Genomic DNA, 19678 nt, shown 5'->3' with positions numbered 1-19678 from the left:
TTCAGGCTGTGGTCACACAGGGTGGTCTAATTTTTCATGTCAATTTACACACATTTTGGCATAATCAACCATTTTATTGCATTTGAAGGTTCTGCTATCATTTACAGACAGTACACACATCATACAAAAGAAAGTTTTTACTGATCGTTTGGAAAGAAAGACTTTCACATCCCACTAGGTTATAATATACACCCATTTTCAAGTACAAGTAAAAGCATCACTTGGGTATCACTTTAAATCATGATATTTAACATACTTTATTGGAAACAGACTTTAAAACAAAATGAAAACTTTATACAGCAAAGTACATCTGTATCAGTGTACAGACTTTACTTGGATCCAACTGGAGGCGAGTGCCACACAGCAGAGCTGGTGCGTTTAAAATAGCGAGGCTTCTTCTTGTAAAAGATGTTTTCCAGTTTGGGTGGCTCAATTGTTCCAAAGATAGAGTCTAAATCAGGAGGGTTAAAGTACTGCTTCATAATGATCTGCTGCAGATTGTGACCTGGAAGGGGGGAAAAAATTAAGTAGAATGTTGAATGAATGAATGAATGAATGCAGATATGTGAAAACAGAACAAAATAAAACAATAACAATGTTTTGAATAAAGACCAAACAACACGAGAAAACACACTGAGATACTGGCAACATATGTCTGGACCCAACTCTGCAGCAGGTCCGCTAAGTTGTGAAGACTGAACGTCATCATAATAAATGATAATTTTATGAAACCATGCCCACCTTCTGCCCAGGATGGAATGGGTTTCCTTGGGGCAGACTCGTCATCAGTAGAGTCGTCACTGTTTTGGTCCATCCCATAATCTTCGGCACTTTTAGGGACAAAGGGTTTGTTTCCGCCCTTTGGAGTGATGACGTACGACTGTGGTGATTTCTACAGAGGAGGATAAAACACACTATGAGGATGTACTCTGATGAAAAAATAACGGTCAGGTTTTAAGATTTTTTGATTAAATACATGTGACAAAAATGGATTATTTCATTTTACCTCAATATCCACAGTCACATTTAGGCCACCGCCTTTTCCTACAGGCGTGCTCATTACAGAGCGCTGAAAAGAGTAAGAAGACAAGTGGTAAAAATGTGCATTTAGCCCCCATGATCCAGTTTTACCCAAATCAGTGAATAAAGTTAAAAACTTTGAGGACCATTTAAAGATTGGACTCAAAGATCATTTCGTCCCTGAGTGCAGGAGGGGTCATCAACATTTCTACCATTTTCCAGGAAATTAGAAAGTAAAAGTCAGGAAATTACACTAACTTAAAAAAAGAAATATGCACTGGTGTACACGTGATGATTAGTGCAAGACTTAAGTGATTTAAAAAGAAAAAGAAAAACTTGCACACCTATGTTGAATTGATGGGAACTTTAAACACATTCAGGTAAATCATTTGTGTATTATCAGGATCACTGAATAATTACAACCACAGACATCTCCTAATAATAATTACATTTATAAAAAGTGAACTAAAAACTGGAGCTGAACTAACCCTTCACCCACCTTACATGCACAGGTTAGGAACATTTGAATAAAATGATAAATTACCAAAAGTAAAAAATGATTTTTTTGCGTGACTAGGCTGCGATTCTTACCTCGATATCCACAGTCGCATTCAGTACAGCAGCAGTCTTGGGGAAAAGAGCGAATGTTGAGAATTATATTTAGAGACTACTTTAAAGTGTTCAAGAGCAAAGCCTGTGAATAATAAACAAAAGCTAAACCTACATGAGTAGATGATATTTAGATAAAGCTCCTCTTCAAACTGAGAATAATTGCTCATATTCAGCTGTGCAGGTCTATCTAACCTTGGTGTAACCTGTAGATTACCTGTTTAGCAGCAGCAGCTTCTCTCTGTTTAGCAGCCTCTCTCTCTCTTGCAGCTTTCTCTTCTGCAGCTAATCTCAGCTGCTCCTCCTAGTGGGAGAAAAGGCACATTAACGGATGGACAGCTGGGCAGCCAAACAAACAAACCCAGAGCAACTGAAGCCTAAACAAATGTACTTTATTAATGAGTGGACTAATTATCCACAGAGGTGTTTCATGGAGGTAAACATGATCATGTTAACAAGGTTGTATGGAGGTCAAACTAATGTCCTGAAACTACCCAAATAATCAAAATCATTACCACAGGGTGAGACACTGAGCTCCCTAGCTACTGTACCAGCAGCAGTGACAGTGTTTGCTGCTGGGATATATTTCTTACCAGTTTTCTTTTTTCCTCAAGTGCCTTTCTCCTCTCCTCCAGTTCCCTCCTCTCTTTCTCCCTCGCTGCTCTCTCCAGTTCCCGTTGCAGAGCGAGAGCTTTTTCTTTTTCCACCCGCTCCCTGACAGACAGACACCAAGTCAGTAAAACAAACTCTGGAGTAAATAAACATTGTTCTTATAACTTCACCAGTGCATGTTTCAATTTCATACACTGGTTAGACAGTTAATTCAGTTACTGAGGTTTATAAAGTAGTTATTGCTGACCTTTCAGCAGCAGCCAGGCGTTCTCTCTCGAGCTCCCTCTCTCTCTCACGCTCCTGCTCTCTCTTCAGCTCCAGCGCTCTGCGAGCTTCAGCCAGCTTACGAGCTAACTGTTCCTCCTCCTCTGCCTTCTTCTTGGCCAATGACTCCTGCTGCCGCTTCTCCTCCTCCTAGTAAAACAAAAAACAAAGTTAAAAACCCAGATACATTAGAAAAGTTTAATTGCAATAGTGTGCAATTAAGTTACAAAAAAACCTAGTGTGCAGGGTGATAGGATTGTGCTCTGAGCGAGTCTGTTATCAGCATATACAAGATGAAAACCTCAGTGTGCACCAAACTAAACACAGCTACAGCAACAGAGTGCAGCATAATCAACTACTAAAAGAGCATCGTCTCACCGCTTGTTGTATCTTCTTCCTCTTCGCCTCTTCTTCCAACTTCTTTTTCTGATCTAGCTCCTCTTGGCGCTTCAGAGCCGCCTTCTTCTTAGCCTTCTCGTCTGCCTGACGCTGCACCAGGAGACACATCGAAGATGAGACAACGTTGTTGAAACGGTTTTGAGATTGACATACAGATTTGAAAATCACAAAATGTGTTACACACCTTATCATTTTTCTCATCAATCTGAGCCATTTTTTGCTCGATCTTCTTTTTCTTTTCCTCCTCCCTCTGCTCTTCTTTTACTTTGGCCTCAAAGACTCTTCTTAGCCTCTCATCCCTTTTCCTGCAACACAATTTTTCAAAGTTAAAATAGAAAAAGTAATACTTTAATTAATAAACTGTACAGTCGGTGTATAACGAGGTTAACCTTTTAAGTTCATCCTGTTTCTTTTTCTTCTCCTCCTCCATTTTCCTCATTCTTTCCTCCTCTTGCTCCTGTTTCTTTTTAAGTGCTTCCAGTTTGTGACGCTCTTTGGCCTGAGAACAAAAAAAGAGAAGACAAGGATTTTGTTTAGTTAGCTGATGTTGCCAGAAATCAGCTAATTCTGATACACTGCAATAGGTGGCAAATGCAAAAAGAATCCAAAGTGGCAGTGTGCTGCTTTGGATTGCATTTATTCTGAAGCAGATCATCATATCCTTGGAGCAGACAGATGAAGCAAAGATCCACCCTGACAGACGTTGTGTTTTTTCCATCAAGTTTGTTCTCTCACGGCTGAACTGCAGAGAGATAGTCCTGTCCTTTGACCTGAGATCATTAGCCTCCAAACTAATGCGTGGACAATTTCAACAGACTGCAAACTTAAAGCCATCCTTAAGGCCTATGCCTCTCAAAGATGAGTAATCCTCATCAGATAAGATTTCGTGCCTCTTTAAACAAGCAACACCTGGCTACTGTCATGTCTATAGCCTGGTTATGACATGATCCAATCACATCTGTTGATTAACACCTTGCATTAACCTGGCTGGTACCGCTGACACTTCTTACATGGAAATAAAAAACTTTTTGTATTGCATTTATAGACGAATGGATCTATCAATCTATCTATCTATCAATGGATAGATCAGCTGAAACAGACTGCACTACCATCTCCTGCTCACAATTCACATTAGAGTGAACCAAATGGAAATCAGGCAGCGTGCAATCCATTCTGTCTGTTGTTGTGGCTTCTCATTATTTCACAGAGGACATCAGCTGAGTAGGCGGTACTTCAGTGTGGCCCAGGACAAATGTGCATTCACACTGCTAAAATAATGTGTTCACAGATCATCTCAGAACACAGGTTGAGTGATCGGATCTCAAATGCGTCCCCAGTGCATCTTGGGGGTGTTCACACCCGTACTTAGCTGTCCACGTGTGATCAGATCAGTCAGGGCAGATGAGTAAACTAGGTCTGAATAGGGCACAGGGACACAAAGCAGAGAAACAAGTGTCCAAATACCGACAAGAGCGGCTGAATGCCATTTGATCACAGAACAAGTTGCTCTTAAACACAAACCCAGAATCCAATAAAGGAACATTGACATTAGCTCCAGTGATCTCCTCACACAGGAAATCGTTTTTAAGTTTTAGTTTTATGAACAACCCAAACAGTGACACAGCTTCTGGTTAAGATGGATTTTTACTTCAATTTCTACTTCTGATCAAATTATGCTTCAAAGGCAACAAACAGTGAGGTTACTAAAGCCATTAGGTGGTCTGAAGGATTGTTAAAAGATTGCAAACGATGAGCATTAGTGACCCGTGGGATGAGAGAAACACCATCTACTAACAAGTGCAGTTTGGGGTGGTGTTGACAGTAGCCCCTTTCACCAGTGGACCATGCAGGGCAGGGCTCAGTTATGGTGATGTGGTTTTGGTTTTCTTCATGTGTGTCTGTCTCTGTCAGAGTCTATTCTACGTAACATTTAACTCTTTATGTGATTTAGACTGAATTGTAGCTGCTCATGTTCTCACTAGAGCCCTAACTTAGAAGAAAATCTTTCTAAATCTTCAGCTACAGAACTGTCATGAGCCTTAATGTCAGCTCGACATTTACGTCTTTATGTGGAAGTGTGAAAGGGGCTCGTCTTGGTTATGTGGGAAATAGGGAAAATAAATTACACAATGGGATATTAGACACCATCAAATGCCCACAACCAACATACCACACTTACCACTGTACCAACGCACAACTGGGGAGGGGAGAAAAAACATCCAAATAAGAGGACTACAACATTTCATAGCTCATTACTTCTTCAAATTTTAGAACATGCACTGTTCACTCTTAAATGGTTCGGGTTTTTAGGAAGGCACACAACTGAAATTATAAGATAGCTGATAAGCAATAATCCCCAATACTACTTATTTTCAATTCACAACAATACCACGTCTGTTGGGTCAGTGGAGTATAATTAGGGAGTCAAGATGTCTCAAGCCGATCTATATCTTAATTAATCTAAAATAAAGCTGATCAAAATCTGATCCTTTGTCCACCCTTGCCTATTAGTGCTGCATTGTTACTCTTTCACCACAGCTCTGTCGTTTGCACTGATGCAAGGATATAACGTACCTTCGGATCAGTCTTCATAGGAGTGGTGTGTTTAATGAAGGACTTGATAACGCCAGTGCGGCCGAGGGTATTTGGAGTCATCATCAGCATCTGATTCTTCTGCACAGTGTGGAGGAAAGACCTCATGTTGGGTCTGATAGCCTGTATTATCCCAAAGGAGAGGAAGTTAATTGATGTACATTCATTATTTTGTAGACATATTTACCATATTTTCCATTTCTTAACTTCAACAATCTGCAAGATTTTTTGCATCTTACACTTTGACTTTTCTTAGGAGGAGAGAACCTCTTTGTGGGACTTTCCTCTACAGTATCCGGTGCTTTGCGTTTGGCACTAAGGCGTGACCTGGAGACACAGAAATAACACGTTTTAACACAAAAGAGAGGACATATTTAGCAGTCAACAAGTTGACATGGCCTTTAGGGATTTGCAGAAATCGAACATTGTAGTAAGCTCCCATCTTAAATTTATCTGTTATTTAGGGCAACTAACACACAGAGCACTCACTTCCGGCCGGACTTGGAAGACAGTTGCTTCTCAGCGACGACTGAAACACAGACACAAATGTGTGTTTAGCCCATACAAGTTACAGCTTGGTATAAAACTGTTAACATTCAAAGAGAACTATTGGCTAAAATCTAAACAAAAATCAAATGATAAAATAGAGAGTGCACACACCTGTTCTCCTGTTGGGAGTGCTCATGTTTTGCTCAGTGGTATACAATGATGGAGGCGCCAATTTGGGAGAGTTTGCAGCCACAGATCGAGTAATGCGTCCAATAGACGGATTCACGCGCTGGTTAACCTCGATCTATATTTATTTCAAGCAAACAAAACAAAACGTCAGCTGACAAAAAAAAAACAAGTTAAATTCAAGTCTGACACTTTTAATACACAAAGACATATTCATACCTCTGGAGTTTCCTTCAACTCTTCAGCTGCAGCATCATCCTCTGTGTCAGCAGTTACAGCTTCATAATTGCTATAGCAGTGAATAAATTAATATGGGTAAGAAACGCTTAAAAAATAAAATGAACTGAATTCATTTCATGACACAATTAGCAGTCACTATTACATGCTTTCAATGTAAATGCTGATGCAAACTATTTGTGTTTTTTCATTACTTACGCTTCTCTATCCTCTTCCTCTACAGAGTCCATGCAAGCGTCCTCTACAATCAGAAAAAACACCAAAATATAACATACAGATTTGATAAATGGAAGAGTTTGTCATTCTAAAAAAAAAATACGAGTAATTTATCACCATCAGTGTTGCTGCTACATGTGGAGTTGATCATGCGAGACACCTTCCTCTTAAGCATGGAGCGGCGTGAGGCGCGGCGAACAGACTCCTGAGTCATACTGTGCCGCAAACCAGCCCGCGAGTGACGTAGCTTGAGGGAACACCGTACAGAGCTCCGCCGTGAGCTTTCAGCTGCACCAGCGATGGCGATCTTGGCAGCTGTGCGGCCAGGAGAAGGCTCCGGCTGGAGAGCAATCTCAGCAGACAAGCGGTCTGTTGGAGAGATGCTGACGACAACTTCAGGTGAGGGTATCTTAGGTTCAGACGGGTCTGCTGGAGAAGTGCTGTCGTAGTCTGGCTCCACTTTTGCATCGTTCACTGTGTTGCTTTTGTCCAGCTCCTCTACGAGCTCTGGCTTCTTGTTCTCCACCATCTCAGTTTTAGAGCTTCCATGAGTTGACCGGCTCACTTCCTCCGTCACCTCAGACTTTGTTTGTTTGTTTTTGCGAGTGGTACGTTTAGGCGGTGTGGTGGTTTCAGAGGTCGAGGCCTCGGGAACAGGCTCTTCTTCGGCAATGAAGTTCAGCGACTTGACAGAAGAACCACGAAGGTTGCTGCGCTTTCCCTTTGAAAATCTGGACAGGAAAAGAAAAAATACTTTGAATCACAAAAGGCATCATTTTTTAAAATTGCTCAGGTTGAATAAATAAGAAAATTCAGCATTTACTGAAAGGATAATGAAGACATTGCACCTTCGCCTGGCTTGATTTTCTTCCTGACGCCCCAGAGACACACGCTTCCTGCGACTATTCTTTTTCTGTGATGGTGTCTTTGGCATTAATTCTGGTTCAGCATTAAAATCTCTGAAATAGAAAGAATCAGCTTCATTAGTAAACATTTCGAGAGAAGAACAATAGATGGTTGAAAGGAACAAGAGAGGTCATGACATTAACTCAAGCTTACCTTGAGAACATGCGGTTGGCTTCCTGTTGGATCTCCTCAAGCCAAACCACGTGCACATTCTCAATTTCATTGGCGAATTCTTGAGCTTTGCCATCGAACATTTGCATGAGGGACCGCACAGAAGTTAGTACGGAGTTCATGATGACGTCCTAAGGGAAAGATTGCACCGTTACATCAGGACAGGTTGTAACAGACTGGAGATGACCAGTAGAAACATATGAAAGAGGCCACAAAGACAGGATTAGTCCTTTACATTTTAACATTGCTTTGACAATGACTATTCGAGACCCCCAAAACAGTCATCTTGTCAACTCACTTACATTTTTTAATGCATCAATAGCTAACCAAAAACTTTGATTAAAAGCAGAGTCTAGTCTAGGACTGTAATTACATCCCATTCACAAAACTTTGACTGCCGAGGCCATTTTTTACAGAAAATGTTATCTTTATGGAGGGATCTAGAAATTATCTTTATACTGTCTTTTTAATGTCAATTTACACCAACACATGCTTGCTATTGATGCTTACATAGTTGAAAGATGCATCTATGTAAATATTTCATTGTAACATCCCATTGTCTGTTTAGTCAATGTACAAAAGGGTGGGCATGAGGTGTGCGACACACCCCTACAGGTCCCTTTGAAGCTTAACAGTGTTATGACGTCAACTATCTTCTAACATCACAAACAATCCGACTAAGTTATTAAAATGTCACTAAGTCACAGCCAATTCTGGGTAAATTCATTCCTAAACACGTTTCATATTTTGCTTACAAAGTTGAGCAGCTGTGTAGACTCAAACCCTACATAATAATCACAACATTGACATGTAATGCATTTCTCTGTCTTGGATTTCCAGATCCATTTTGTTCACTTGATGTCTATTTAAGTGCAATCTGTGCATGCGCAATGTCATTTTGTTGTAGCGGACGGTTGATGGGCTGGACGGCAGCTCTTCAACAACAATATAGTCGTCAATAACATTTGGTTGTCTAGTTCTTTTCATGTCACAGCAGCACTGGTGTATTGTTGTGCAGGGAAATCACAGTACTCTCATATCAGCCTAACATTAACACAGGCGCTTTGTGATGTGGACAGAATTAGCTAACGTTTCCCAGGTAACACGTTAGCTTAGCTCAACTGCGGTCGACGAGCATTCAAAACCAAAATACTCAAATAATGTTCAGTAATACACAAGACTACTATTACAGCTACTGTAAGACAGCGATACGTTAAATTTAACCGACATGTTGATCACGTCTGTACATAGACCTACAGCGGGTGTGAGCTAACGCTAACTTAGCTAACGTTAATATTGTCTTTAGCGTCAAAATAAACGGCGTTACCTTTGATATCCGGGTTTCTGAAGAGGGTATCCGATGCTCGTTGCTCCGCTAGTTTTTAAAAGCTAAATCAATCGCATATTGACGAGAAAATAAAATGCGCTAAAATGAAGGACTTACCACTCTGCTTTACAGCTCATGTGTAAACTCGGGAGTGATACTCGGTGGGTAACTGCAAACCTCCCCGCTGAAACCGTTTAACTCGTTCAAAACTTCACCAGCCAATCCCGAGCCGAAGCGCAGTGACGTTTCGCAGGACGCGTTCGATTTGTGTTCGGGATCATCCACAAGGGTGGAGCTAGCCGTTAGGAACAATAGCAAGCAACGGGGCGGAGTGCTGAAACAGTTGAGCTTTGAGTATAACGAGCAACCCCAACTGAAATTTGGGGCGGGGTTACAGCGCAGCTCAGATTTAAATCAACCAATTGACATGTGGCAGGATATGCTCCGCTCCAGGCACAAATACAGACATGTTTATCTCCTGCTCCTTCAGGCATTGTGACACAAAACATGTATAAATATAACTTGATAAACCTTGAAGTGAAATCAGTGTGTGTGGGTCAGTTTGAGAGGCACGGACTGTGTAGCTGACGACCTCTTCCTGTCCTTTGTCCCATCCTCTCCAGCAGACTGGGACTGTTGCTGCCTTCCTCCTCCAGAAAACAGGATATTTGAAGCCATCAATCACACAACAAAGGCTGTGGTGGTGATCAAGCTTACAGAGGTAAGGTGAACACTCATAAAAAAATCCAGGAGAGACAATAAAGGGGAATGAATGAAGATTTGCACAGAATGAAAGGAGTTTTATTTGAATACATGTCAATTACAAAACAAAAGGTTTCATAATGTGGCATATTATAATACCAAATACCTAAAAGAAACAAAGACAGATGTAATTCATGTAAAACCTTTTTTTCCTTTTAACCCAATAAGGAAGTACAATAAACATTCTGTAAAATTATATCAAAACAAACTTATTTTGTCACTTTTTTATGCTTATATGTGGTCCCACTGTGTTATATAGCGAGCAATTTTAATACATGTTGTCCATGGTTACGCAAATGAATGCCAACATAGAACTAAGCAGTAGCTCGGATATAAAATGACTTGGTCAGCATCACTTTAATTCTTGGTAAATGAAATGATGACGATCAGGAGGGTCCCAGCTGAGGTTTCAGAGAGGCCAACAGGAAGACGTCCAAGCCTGTTTACAAACATACCCAGGCTCTCGAGGGAAAGTTACTGGCTGCCCTGGAAATACAGATGAGTACATGTCAATTAAATGTAATCTGTTACTACTTCCGTGTCATTAAGAAATATGAGATGAAATCTAGGTACAAAGTAAGAGGAATGCAGTACTGAATAACATTACATAATCTAAAAGTGAGGCTTGGTGCACAGGAAAACACATGAGTTCAAACCAATGGGCTTGTGGAGTCATTTTCCTATAACAGGTATTCTGTCATGTACCATTTTGGATTGGGGTGGAGCTGCACTACAGGATGTTCATGAACTGCATTGTTTAATTAAATAACTGAGAAACTGAATTCCTCTAGGTATGAATTTGTTTTGCAGAAGCATCACATCCTCTCTCTAAGGTCCCTGAAGGCCACAGTTTTCTCCTCTAAATGGGAGTAATGATACATGAAATCACTGTAATAAATGTCTGTCTGTCTTTTTTCCACTTTAGTGTCTGAAAAGCCATTTCTCATTAAGCGGAGAGAGTGAGTGCTCTCCATCATTTTCCGCCTGAATAAGACAGATGGTGCCACTTCTGGAGTTGTAGCGTGCAGTTCAAGACGCTGCTTCTGATTCTTCCTCATCATTGCATTCTTATTATTTTGTCACTGAGAGTGTCCTCAAAATGACCTCATCTACTACTGTAAGTATTTTTTATTATTAAAGGTTCACTCAAAAATGAAAATTCTTTTGATGGGGTGTGCACTTATGCTTTTAGCGTAGCGGCTACGGTGAAGATTTCATCTTAAAAAAGAGAAAAAAAATGAAAAACTCCTGCATATTGTCCACTTCACTTGCGTTGTTGTCATTAAACGTAATTGCTAGTTAAGTGGACAGCGTGCAGGGGTTTGTTTGTTTTTTTTAATTATGATTTTGTCGGCCTTCGGTCTTCTACGTACTCTGAATCTTAAAAAAGGGTGAAAATAATATCTGTTCAAATTAATTTGGTATGTCAGGGTTTCCAGTGAACGGGATTACGTCAACTTTTTCGGTGGTTTTATGTTTTAAAACAAGTCCCCATCTACTTCACATGTTTAGGAGAATGCTGTTTAGCTGTGGAGCTCCAGTAATGTTTTGTGGACTAAAAAAATGACCCAACTTTCCATCGGCATGAGGATGAGTAGATAATGACTGAATTTTCACTTTTGGGTGAAGTTTTCCTTCAACGTTTTCTCTGAAATGTATCACGTTTGGTCAATTATTCACTTGTCTTTTCTTGACCTGTAGTTTTTAGTATTTTTGCTATTAATGAACAAACACGCAAAAATGAAAATAAAGTTATTCTAAAAAATGGGCTGCTTTGATAGCATGTCATGCATGTTCGTGTGTTACCTGGCGGGAGAGGGATTTTAGTTCCTGATGCCTTGAGGACCACCTGTAGATCAGCAGTCTTGGCACTGCCTGTCTGTTCCCTCACTATGATACAAACTTCATTTTTCCTCAGCAGCCAGTCCATCTGACTGCCGAGGTAGTTCACACCACGAATGCAGAGCTCAGAAATGTCATTGGGGAGAAGTGGGGAAAAGGCGAGGCATTCCTTCTGAACTCTAGAAAGAAAACACAGTATGTCAATCGTTGTATCACTGCCCATGTGTTCTGTGTAGACGTATATTGGGGTGTAATACTGACCTGAAGCCAGTGTAGCCAAACAGCACAGCTTGCAGGAATCCTCCCATACCCGTGAGGAAGTTGACTGCACCAGAGCCGTCTGATGATTCACTCCATACCTGTGAGCAGAGGTAATCACACATTCACCGAGTCTCCAGTCAAGAGGTCTGTTTTTAGTATTAAGAGCGTGTGTGAGTCAGAAAGATACCTGGAAGGGTCCCTGGATGTTCTTGAAGCACTTCTGAAGTAAACTCTGAGCCTTCTCGGCCTCCCCGAGCTCCATCCAGCCGATTGCAAACATACTCTTACAATGCAAAGTAAAAGCATTGGTGCAAACATACACTAATAAAGAAGAAATGGCAGCAACAGTTTTTTACATTCAATGCACGGACACAAAACATAGCTACTAATGTGCACATAAAATACTAATAAATGAGCTTTAAAAAGTGTTAAAGACCAACAAAAAAAGCTCAACCTCCACCAGCCACAACAATAAATTCAGTAATAATAATCAGATACTGTACAATATAGCACTGACAAATGCTTTTATTTTTAATACTTCAAGAGTTGATGCTTGTGAACTTTAAAGCTGTTTTAACATATTTTGGCCACATAGGGGCAGCGCAACAAGCTTATCACAACATTCATGTTTTATCACCTTATAAAGTTGATACGGCTAACATGTTAGCAAACATCTGTCTATTTACATATCTAGCACTTATGGAGCAACTAAAAGTCACTCTCTTTGAGTCATGATGATTTATTTCTAGTCCAATATTCAATATATCTTTAGCTCAGTTTTTTGGTCGCTAACAACTCATGAATAATATGGAATAACTGGCTCTATAGCTGCTAATTTTTCCATGATGTTCTTTAGCTAAATGTTAACTTTGTCGCTACTTTGCTAAATGTCACTAAATAATTAAATAAGTCCTGCTGATAGGGGTCTCTAAATCAAAATGATTGAAACAAAAGAGGAAGTTTGATGATGTCATGAAGTCGTGTGGGGTCATAGGAGTTGATGTCTTCATTTTTAAATAACCACCGTTGTGGATGAAAGTCTATCTGACTCGATTCAGGCAGAAATTTTCAAGGACGAGGTAATGTATCAGTTTTATTCACGTTGTGTTTAGTCACATTCGCCCACTTCCCTCCTCATTCTCTGACAAATCGTCTGGTGTTTCCCGTATTTCCCATTGAGTTATAGCAATAGGCTTTACAGGTTTGTCTTAGTTTGAACATTGTTGGAAACATTTAGGATAATGGAAACTCAACAAAATATATAACAAAGATCTTAGAGATTTTAATCTTATATCTTTAAGTAATATTTTGAATGCAAGACTTTCTTACATTGTGATATCACAACTTTTACTTTACTAAAGGACCTGAATGATTTTTCCACAACTGCCAAGTTTTGGCTTATAAATTATTAAAATATAATCTTTTTAATATGTTCATTTGGCAATAAATCTCTATAGTTCAGTCAAAGCGTTAACATTAATTTTGTCTTACCCATGTCATGGCTGGACCACTGGGATCTGTTACTGGCTCATACACTGCAAGGTCATTCCTCCTGACCTCCTCGGACATCGGCAGACCGAGAGGGTAGCTCAACATAACTGTGTCAGCCTGCTTCACTGGATGACCTGTGAGATGTCCAAAGGACATTCTGTCATCACGTTATGAACACTCAGTTTTTTTAATATAGGTCAGTGTCAGAAGGCTTAAAAATGAACCTTTAACGTAGCCATCAAACTCGGGATGGTACTGGGATTCTTGGTCGAAAGGTATTTTGAGGCCATCGGCCACTTCTTGCCATTCTGTTGGTGCAGGATGTTGGAGGAGGGCAGCCAGTTCCACAGCGAACTGGAGACTGACAGATGAGAAACTTTTTGTATTGTTGGTATTCATCAGTTTAAATCGACTAGAGGGAAATATTCACACCTGTACCTGGATTTGGCCACTGCGTTTGTGAACACAGAGTTGTTGACATTGTAATAATATTCATCCGGTGGCATGACACCTAAATGCACAAAAGAGACAACTTTGTGATATTTTAATAAAAATAGTCAAATATATAAAATATATGAATATAGAAGTAGAAAATCTTACATTATAATAGCAAAATTAACATAACAAGATGACTGAATAAGAATTTGCCCCATAAACATGTCATGCTCAATAGATTCAGCAGAATTGCCATCTTTCTAATAATAATCTTTACCTATGAGATGATACTTCTGGTCCTCAGGGCTCCAGGTAACTCTAGAAACCCAGTAATCAGCCACACCATAGATCACCTCACTGCCCCGGCCCTCTGCGAACATGGACAGATCCTGCAACCAACAGCCCCGTTAATATCATCACACAGGCTGAGGCAATATGATGGTGATAAAAGAGTGTACCTCGGTGAGGTAGAAGTATCGCTGGAAGGCCAGGCTGACGTCTCCATTTATGTGAATCTCTTGTTGTCCATAAATGTCCTCTGGACACACCTCCCTCCCTGACACAGCACTCTCCCATGGGAACTTTAGTCCCTGTAAAGACAGAACACTGATTCAGAGGACTCAGACACAGTTTCATTATTAGAAGTACTTCTTACTTTAAAGAAGAATACAAACACAAAGGCTAAAGATATCAGCCCTAAAAATGATTGTGTGTTTAATCCGTATACAAACAGAAATAGAAAAAATGACCGTGTTTTTACGGGGCGTTGCCTGCAGCACCTTGTTGGCTGGAGCGCTGGGCATATCATTGTCTCTGCTGGTGACAACAAGACTCAAAGAAATGACTGGTCCAGGTTAGAAATTGTTTTGACAGTTTTTATATTTCTGTTCGGTTCCCAATTCTTGTTCTTGGTCTTGTGCACCTTCATCCCTCTGATCATCATACCTTGTGGCCCTGCTTTTGTGCGTTGTCCTTTGCGCCATCTATAGTGCTCACCCTGTACTCTAGCACAGCTCGGGCTAGCTTGGGATAGAAAAGGGCTATGCCAGGATACATCCAGATGTCCTATCAAGAGGAAGGTAGGGTCACTGTGTGATACATCATACAACCCAAACAAACAACATGCAAATAACATATCTAGCCATACCTGGTCCCAGAAAACATGGCCCCAGTAGTCCTGACCATCCCCTCCATTAGACAGCCCACCTGGACTGACGCCACCAAAAGAGCTGGAGGTGTCATGTATGGAGGGGAAGGCGCTGAGGAGGTAGAACATGCAGCCAATCACGGCCTTGCTCAGGGTTTCTGACCCAGTCACCTCCACCTTGCTCTGCAGCCACAATTCTTTCCAGGCATTCTCGTGAGACGGACGCAGGTTGCCTGCCGCCATCAGATCCAGGCCCTCATCAAAACTGGCCTCAGCTGTGTCTAAACTGTTGGTCCCGACCAGGATGAAGCCCCAACGAGCCTGGCTCTGCTCTGGAAGCATCGTCAGAGTAGAGGGTATGTGGCTCCAGATAAGGTGCACCATGGAACAGGAACCTCCTGGAACCTCAGCACTCTTTGTCTCTCCGTGGATGTACCTGAATGAGAGATGGGTGTAGACTTTGAGAGATTTCATACTTGTACTGTATATTCAAGAATGTGTCGTTGTCATCCTTACCTTCCTCCTTTATAATCAGGACCAGACTCGAACACGATGTCTTTGCTCTGAGGTGTGAATGAACTGACCAGCTTTACAGTGACTGGCTCCTCTGAGGTCACCTGACGCACCAGCAGAACCTCCATCACCATCAGGTTGTAGTAGCGTCGGTGTGAATACAAAGACTGTGAGATGGTCACATTTGCTGAGCTCAGTGTGTGGGTAAAAATACCTGGATGAGAAGATGAGACAGCGGTCATTCTTCACAGCATGAAAAAAGATCAGCAGCATGTTCTGCAGCCAGACGGTCAAACCCTGCGGACGCTACCTGAGTGGGTGTCTAGGCTGTAGGTGTGCTGGGCCGTTTCCTCTGTCTCCACCTCCACAGCGAAAGGACAGGGGACATCCGCTCGGTGACACCGTCCACCCTCCCCATTATACACGCCACCAATGTGCATGGTATTGTTGTACACCCTCCATCCCAGGCGCCCATTGGCCAGTGGAGGGAGGAAGCGGCGGTCAGCGGGTAGAGTGTCAGTGGAAAAGATGTAAGGGTCTGAGTCACAGGACATGTCGAGGAGGGGCGCTTTAATTGGAAAGCTTAAATGGAACCAAGAAGTCTGGTTCCTCAAAGGCAGTCAGGGTTTGTTGATCTTGTCCCAGTTCTTGAACAATGAAAGATTATTTTACTCATTACAAGTTAGCACGGCTTGAAAACATCTACATTCTGACTCTGTTTTTACACTCCCTCAATGAGATTATAACAGTTGTGTACAGTATTTGTACAATATTCTTGGATTAAACTAAAGGGCTTTTCACACTGCATATTCTTTGTCCAGGGCTTTTGAGTTGACCCTGTGATAACTGAGCCACTTTTATTAGCCTGGTGTTAGCCCCAACCCAGTGCTATCAACATTACATTGCTGTTGGCTGTTAGTATCCTTTGGAAAGCGGGACTTATGTTTACATTCAAGACTAACATGTCTTTTCTGAGCCTGGGGCTAAGTGCAGTGTGAAAAGCACTTATATTCGGATTATTTAATTTATTTTTATATGATGGTTAAGTTCTGTATGCATGCAAATATAATTGGGCTAAACTAAGGGCCACATATTCTTAGCCCAGGGCTATCCTTAGCCCTACGCTAAGACTTGACTGTGGGATAACTCAGCCACTTTTAAAAAAAAAATACATAGGGCTTTTCACAGTGTACTCAGTTCCTAACTTAGTACGTTGTTAGCTCCGGGCTAAGGGAGCTGTTAGCTCCAAATGTCCTTTGGAATGTGTGACTAATGTTAACTTTTAAGATGAGCAGGCCTTAAAGTAGCCCACTTTAAAAAGTGCCAAGACTGTGCCAGTGTAAACTCTCTTTTAGCCTGGAACTAAGAATGCTTTCAGACCTGGGCTAAACGCAGTGTGACGAGCCTTTAAAATATATAGCGTTCACCATGCATGGGCAGAGACATTACATCAGTACTGGAAATTTTTACTGTAAACCAACACACACACTTTTCACAGGCTCCTGCCGTTGAAGGCTATTTGTAGACTGTGTACTTTGACACTTTTGTGTCACAAGACATCATCCTGAGGCATCATCATGCAAATCATGAGTCACTTAATGAACAAAACAGGGCAAATACTTTCTCCTCCCCAAGTAAAGTTGTCTGAATTTTATGAAAATATGAAAATAAACATACAATCTCAGCGATCAGGGCTGAACCACTCCTGAAAATGAGCCACACTTGTTGCAGTTGGCATAAAGATCCTGCACAACTCCTAACACATTACTACAGTGGGAATGGTTTAGTCTCACGTGAACAGGAAGAATCATCTGTTTCTGCAACAAAGAAAAAAGCCTGAAAGAAAAGAAAACTGAAGGCAAAAGTTCCCAAAAAGCGCTTGTTGTTTCCAGTTTACAGCAGGAAGTTCCTTTTAGAGCTCGTGTCTAGTGAAAAGTCAAATAAAGTTTATACAGAGGAACCAAGTTTGAAGAAACGAGTATTACTACTGTAGGAGGTGACCATGCAGCTGTGTGTGTCTAGCAAAGAAAACCTGGACAGGACTGTCTGGTGTAAAACATGGCATGGACTTCATGCGGTGGACAAGTCACAGTGTGTGTAAAGCAGCTGAGGACACTACTGCATACCGACCAGATTTTAGTGCACTCATCACACTATTAATGATGTCAACTCCCAGCTTTAAGAAAAAGATCTGAACAATATTAATAAACACCTTTGTTTGTCTTTTCCAGGCTGTAATGGCTGCCAACTTGTGCGTACATATGCACAGTTAAAACACCAGGACCACTTGGCCGAGACAGTTAAAATACTCTCCAGGTCACAGTGAGAGTGTTTACCTTTTCATCCCATCTGTTCCAAGAAGTACCGCGTCACTCTCTCCAAACTAAATCACGTCCTCTCTCCTCTGCTTACCAGGCGCTCTAAATCTTTTGCCGTTATGCTGTTAGCACTTGTTTTTACTCATTTTAGCCAACAAATCTTTAAAGTCTTTGCAGAGTCCAGAGTCTCTGGGGCCACTAGCTTGAGGAAAGGGGCCTGAGAGAATCACCATTTCTCGTGTACGTTTCTGGAGCTTCACAGCAAAACATTGTTGCAGTGTTCTCCTAAACAAGTGAAGTGGATGGGGACTTGTTTTTTAAATGTAAAAAAAACAATCAAAATGGCTCCACACAGCTTTTCTGGCATAATCCAAATCTCTGGAAGCCCCGATTTCCCAATTTGATTTGAAAAGACAAAATGTTCACTGTGTGTTCAAACTCATGAACCTACTTCAGAAGAAGTGCGTGATAACATGTTTAGTTTAGCAGCTACAGTGAAGATCTTGGCTTTAAAAAGGGTGTAAATAACATCTTTTCATATGAATTTGTTATTTTTGGGCTTCTGGAGACTTACATTATGCCAGACGAGCCGTACGGAGATATTTTTTGTTGTTTTCTTACGTTTTGAAACAAGTCCCCATCCACTTCAGTTGAGAATGCTGCAACGCTGTTTTGCTGTGAAGCTTCAGAAATGTTTTTGTGGACTACAATCCGACATCCATCTTTTCATTGGGATGGGGGTGAGTAGATAATGACTGAATTTTCATTCTTGAGTGAACTTATCCTTTAAGACACAATTTTATGAGCTCATACTAATTTGAGCATTTTCCATTTCCTCTTTTCATGGTTAGTTTTGGTTTGATTTTCACGCACGAAGCGCTTTGTAGTTTGGTTCTTCGAAAAATGCTTTACAAATACTTACATATTATTAATGTTCTACTATTATCATAAATATACTTGGGTCACAGGCCCCTGCTCCAATGAGGGCCATAGGTGGAAGTTGTCCCTTTAACATAGTGCACGAAAATGAGATCAGGCTCACCAATTTTACAGCTCAGTTTTCTTGTTGTGGAAATTATACTCAATTTGTAAAACAGCTGTATCATGTTGTTGGTGAGCTTAATAAAGTAAAATAAACTTGAATTCAAGCTTTAGATTTTTAATAGAAAGCCTGCGTTACAGAATAGGAGCGTTGAGTTATCTAACTGCATCATGGGAATTGTAGGACCCAGCATTTTTTAGGCTTGACACATACTAAAGATTAAAAGACTGGATGATATCTCCACCTCTGCAGCTTGGCTTCTTTTTAAAATCTGACTCCTGTGAGTTCATTGCAACCTAATAGCAAAATCCCTGGAGTAGCCCTGTAATATGCACCATGTACATCAACTGAAATATTATATTTCAGATTCATATTTCATTTTCAAATTGCAACATTTTGAGAGAGAAACAAAACAAAGCCTAGATTAGATTAGGTAAAAATGTTTATAAAATTACCTTAAGCAGCATTCTTCAATCCTGGTCACCTGATTCAAATGATCAGCTCGTCATCAAGCTCTGCTGAAGCCTGATGATGGCCCATTCATTTGAATCAGGTGTGTTGGAGCAGGGAAACATCTAAAAAATACAGGGCAGGATCCCCAAGGGATTGAAGAAAACTGCTATAGAGCATATCACCAAACATGTGTCCAATTAATCTACTACCACAAAGTGTCTGACACAAACTACCTAGAGCCTCTGGAGCAGTTGCCCACTTTGCTCTTTGGTAGCCCTGATTACAGGATTATAGTCTGAGGTTTGTTTTGGTACATTATTTCTGAAGCTGTCAAACATGTAAAGAACTGCAGCATTTCATGAGTTTCACCACTTGGTGGCGCTGAG

The 19678-nt window shown here is 40.9% G+C and overlaps 2 protein-coding genes across 5 annotated transcripts; both read right to left on the bottom strand.

Moving 5' to 3' along the window:
- Positions 1-238: 238 nt before the first annotated feature.
- On the bottom strand, positions 239-9252 carry incenp (inner centromere protein). 3 transcript variants are annotated; one of them, XM_084365104.1, is made up of 21 exons: positions 9146-9252; positions 7684-7832; positions 7473-7583; positions 6742-7355; positions 6607-6649; positions 6391-6460; positions 6157-6289; positions 5986-6025; positions 5736-5823; positions 5479-5619; positions 5084-5101; positions 3294-3403; positions 3089-3209; positions 2884-2994; positions 2489-2655; positions 2223-2343; positions 1847-1933; positions 1612-1647; positions 1007-1069; positions 742-892; positions 239-505 (listed from the first exon to the last, which is right to left on the bottom strand). In XM_084365104.1, exons 2-21 carry the CDS (start codon positions 7821-7823, stop codon positions 330-332), a joined length of 2541 nt encoding a protein of 846 aa, XP_084221230.1. In that variant the 5' UTR covers positions 7824-7832; positions 9146-9252; the 3' UTR covers positions 239-329. The 3 variants fall into 3 exon arrangements, with proteins under 3 accessions (XP_084221230.1, XP_084221229.1, XP_084221231.1); XM_084365103.1 differs by having other exon boundaries at positions 9029-9231; XM_084365105.1 differs by lacking the exon at positions 5084-5101 and having other exon boundaries at positions 9029-9230.
- Positions 9253-9801: 549 nt separating this feature from the next.
- On the bottom strand, positions 9802-19378 carry pgghg (protein-glucosylgalactosylhydroxylysine glucosidase). 2 transcript variants are annotated; one of them, XM_084363257.1, is made up of 14 exons: positions 19295-19378; positions 15790-16126; positions 15483-15693; positions 14967-15402; positions 14765-14884; positions 14278-14409; positions 14097-14208; positions 13823-13895; positions 13609-13745; positions 13385-13518; positions 12081-12176; positions 11894-11991; positions 11597-11811; positions 9802-10276 (listed from the first exon to the last, which is right to left on the bottom strand). In XM_084363257.1, the coding sequence occupies exons 2-14, from the start codon at positions 16031-16033 to the stop codon at positions 10200-10202; spliced, it is 2085 nt and encodes a 694-aa protein (XP_084219383.1). In that variant the 5' UTR covers positions 16034-16126; positions 19295-19378; the 3' UTR covers positions 9802-10199. The 2 variants fall into 2 exon arrangements, with proteins under 2 accessions (XP_084219383.1, XP_084219384.1); XM_084363258.1 differs by lacking the exon at positions 19295-19378 and adding an exon at positions 17273-17496.
- Positions 19379-19678: the final 300 nt, after the last annotated feature.

The sequence above is a fragment of the Pagrus pagrus genome (genome assembly GCF_965226575.1).
Source record: "Pagrus pagrus genome assembly, chromosome: 10".
In the NCBI taxonomy this organism is placed as follows: Eukaryota; Metazoa; Chordata; class Actinopteri; order Spariformes; family Sparidae; genus Pagrus; species Pagrus pagrus.
The sequence above is the reverse complement of the archived record's forward strand: the minus strand, read 5'-3'. Positions and strand labels throughout refer to the sequence as shown.

Coding starts and splice junctions, on each gene's coding strand:
- incenp (XM_084365104.1), bottom strand. CDS start 7,823: ATGAACTCCGTACTAACTTCTGTGCGGTCCCTCATGCAAATGTTCGAT. Junction 6,290..6,390: donor AGTTGAAGGAAACTCCAGAG/GTATGAATATGT, acceptor AAATAAATATAG/ATCGAGGTTAACCAGCGCGT. Junction 3,210..3,293: donor AAACAGGATGAACTTAAAAG/GTTAACCTCGTT, acceptor ATTGTGTTGCAG/GAAAAGGGATGAGAGGCTAA.
- pgghg (XM_084363257.1), bottom strand. CDS start 16,033: ATGTCCTGTGACTCAGACCCTTACATCTTTTCCACTGACACTCTACCC. Junction 15,403..15,482: donor CCTGATTATAAAGGAGGAAG/GTAAGGATGACA, acceptor TCTCTCATTCAG/GTACATCCACGGAGAGACAA. Junction 12,177..13,384: donor GTGGTCCAGCCATGACATGG/GTAAGACAAAAT, acceptor TTGCATTGTAAG/AGTATGTTTGCAATCGGCTG.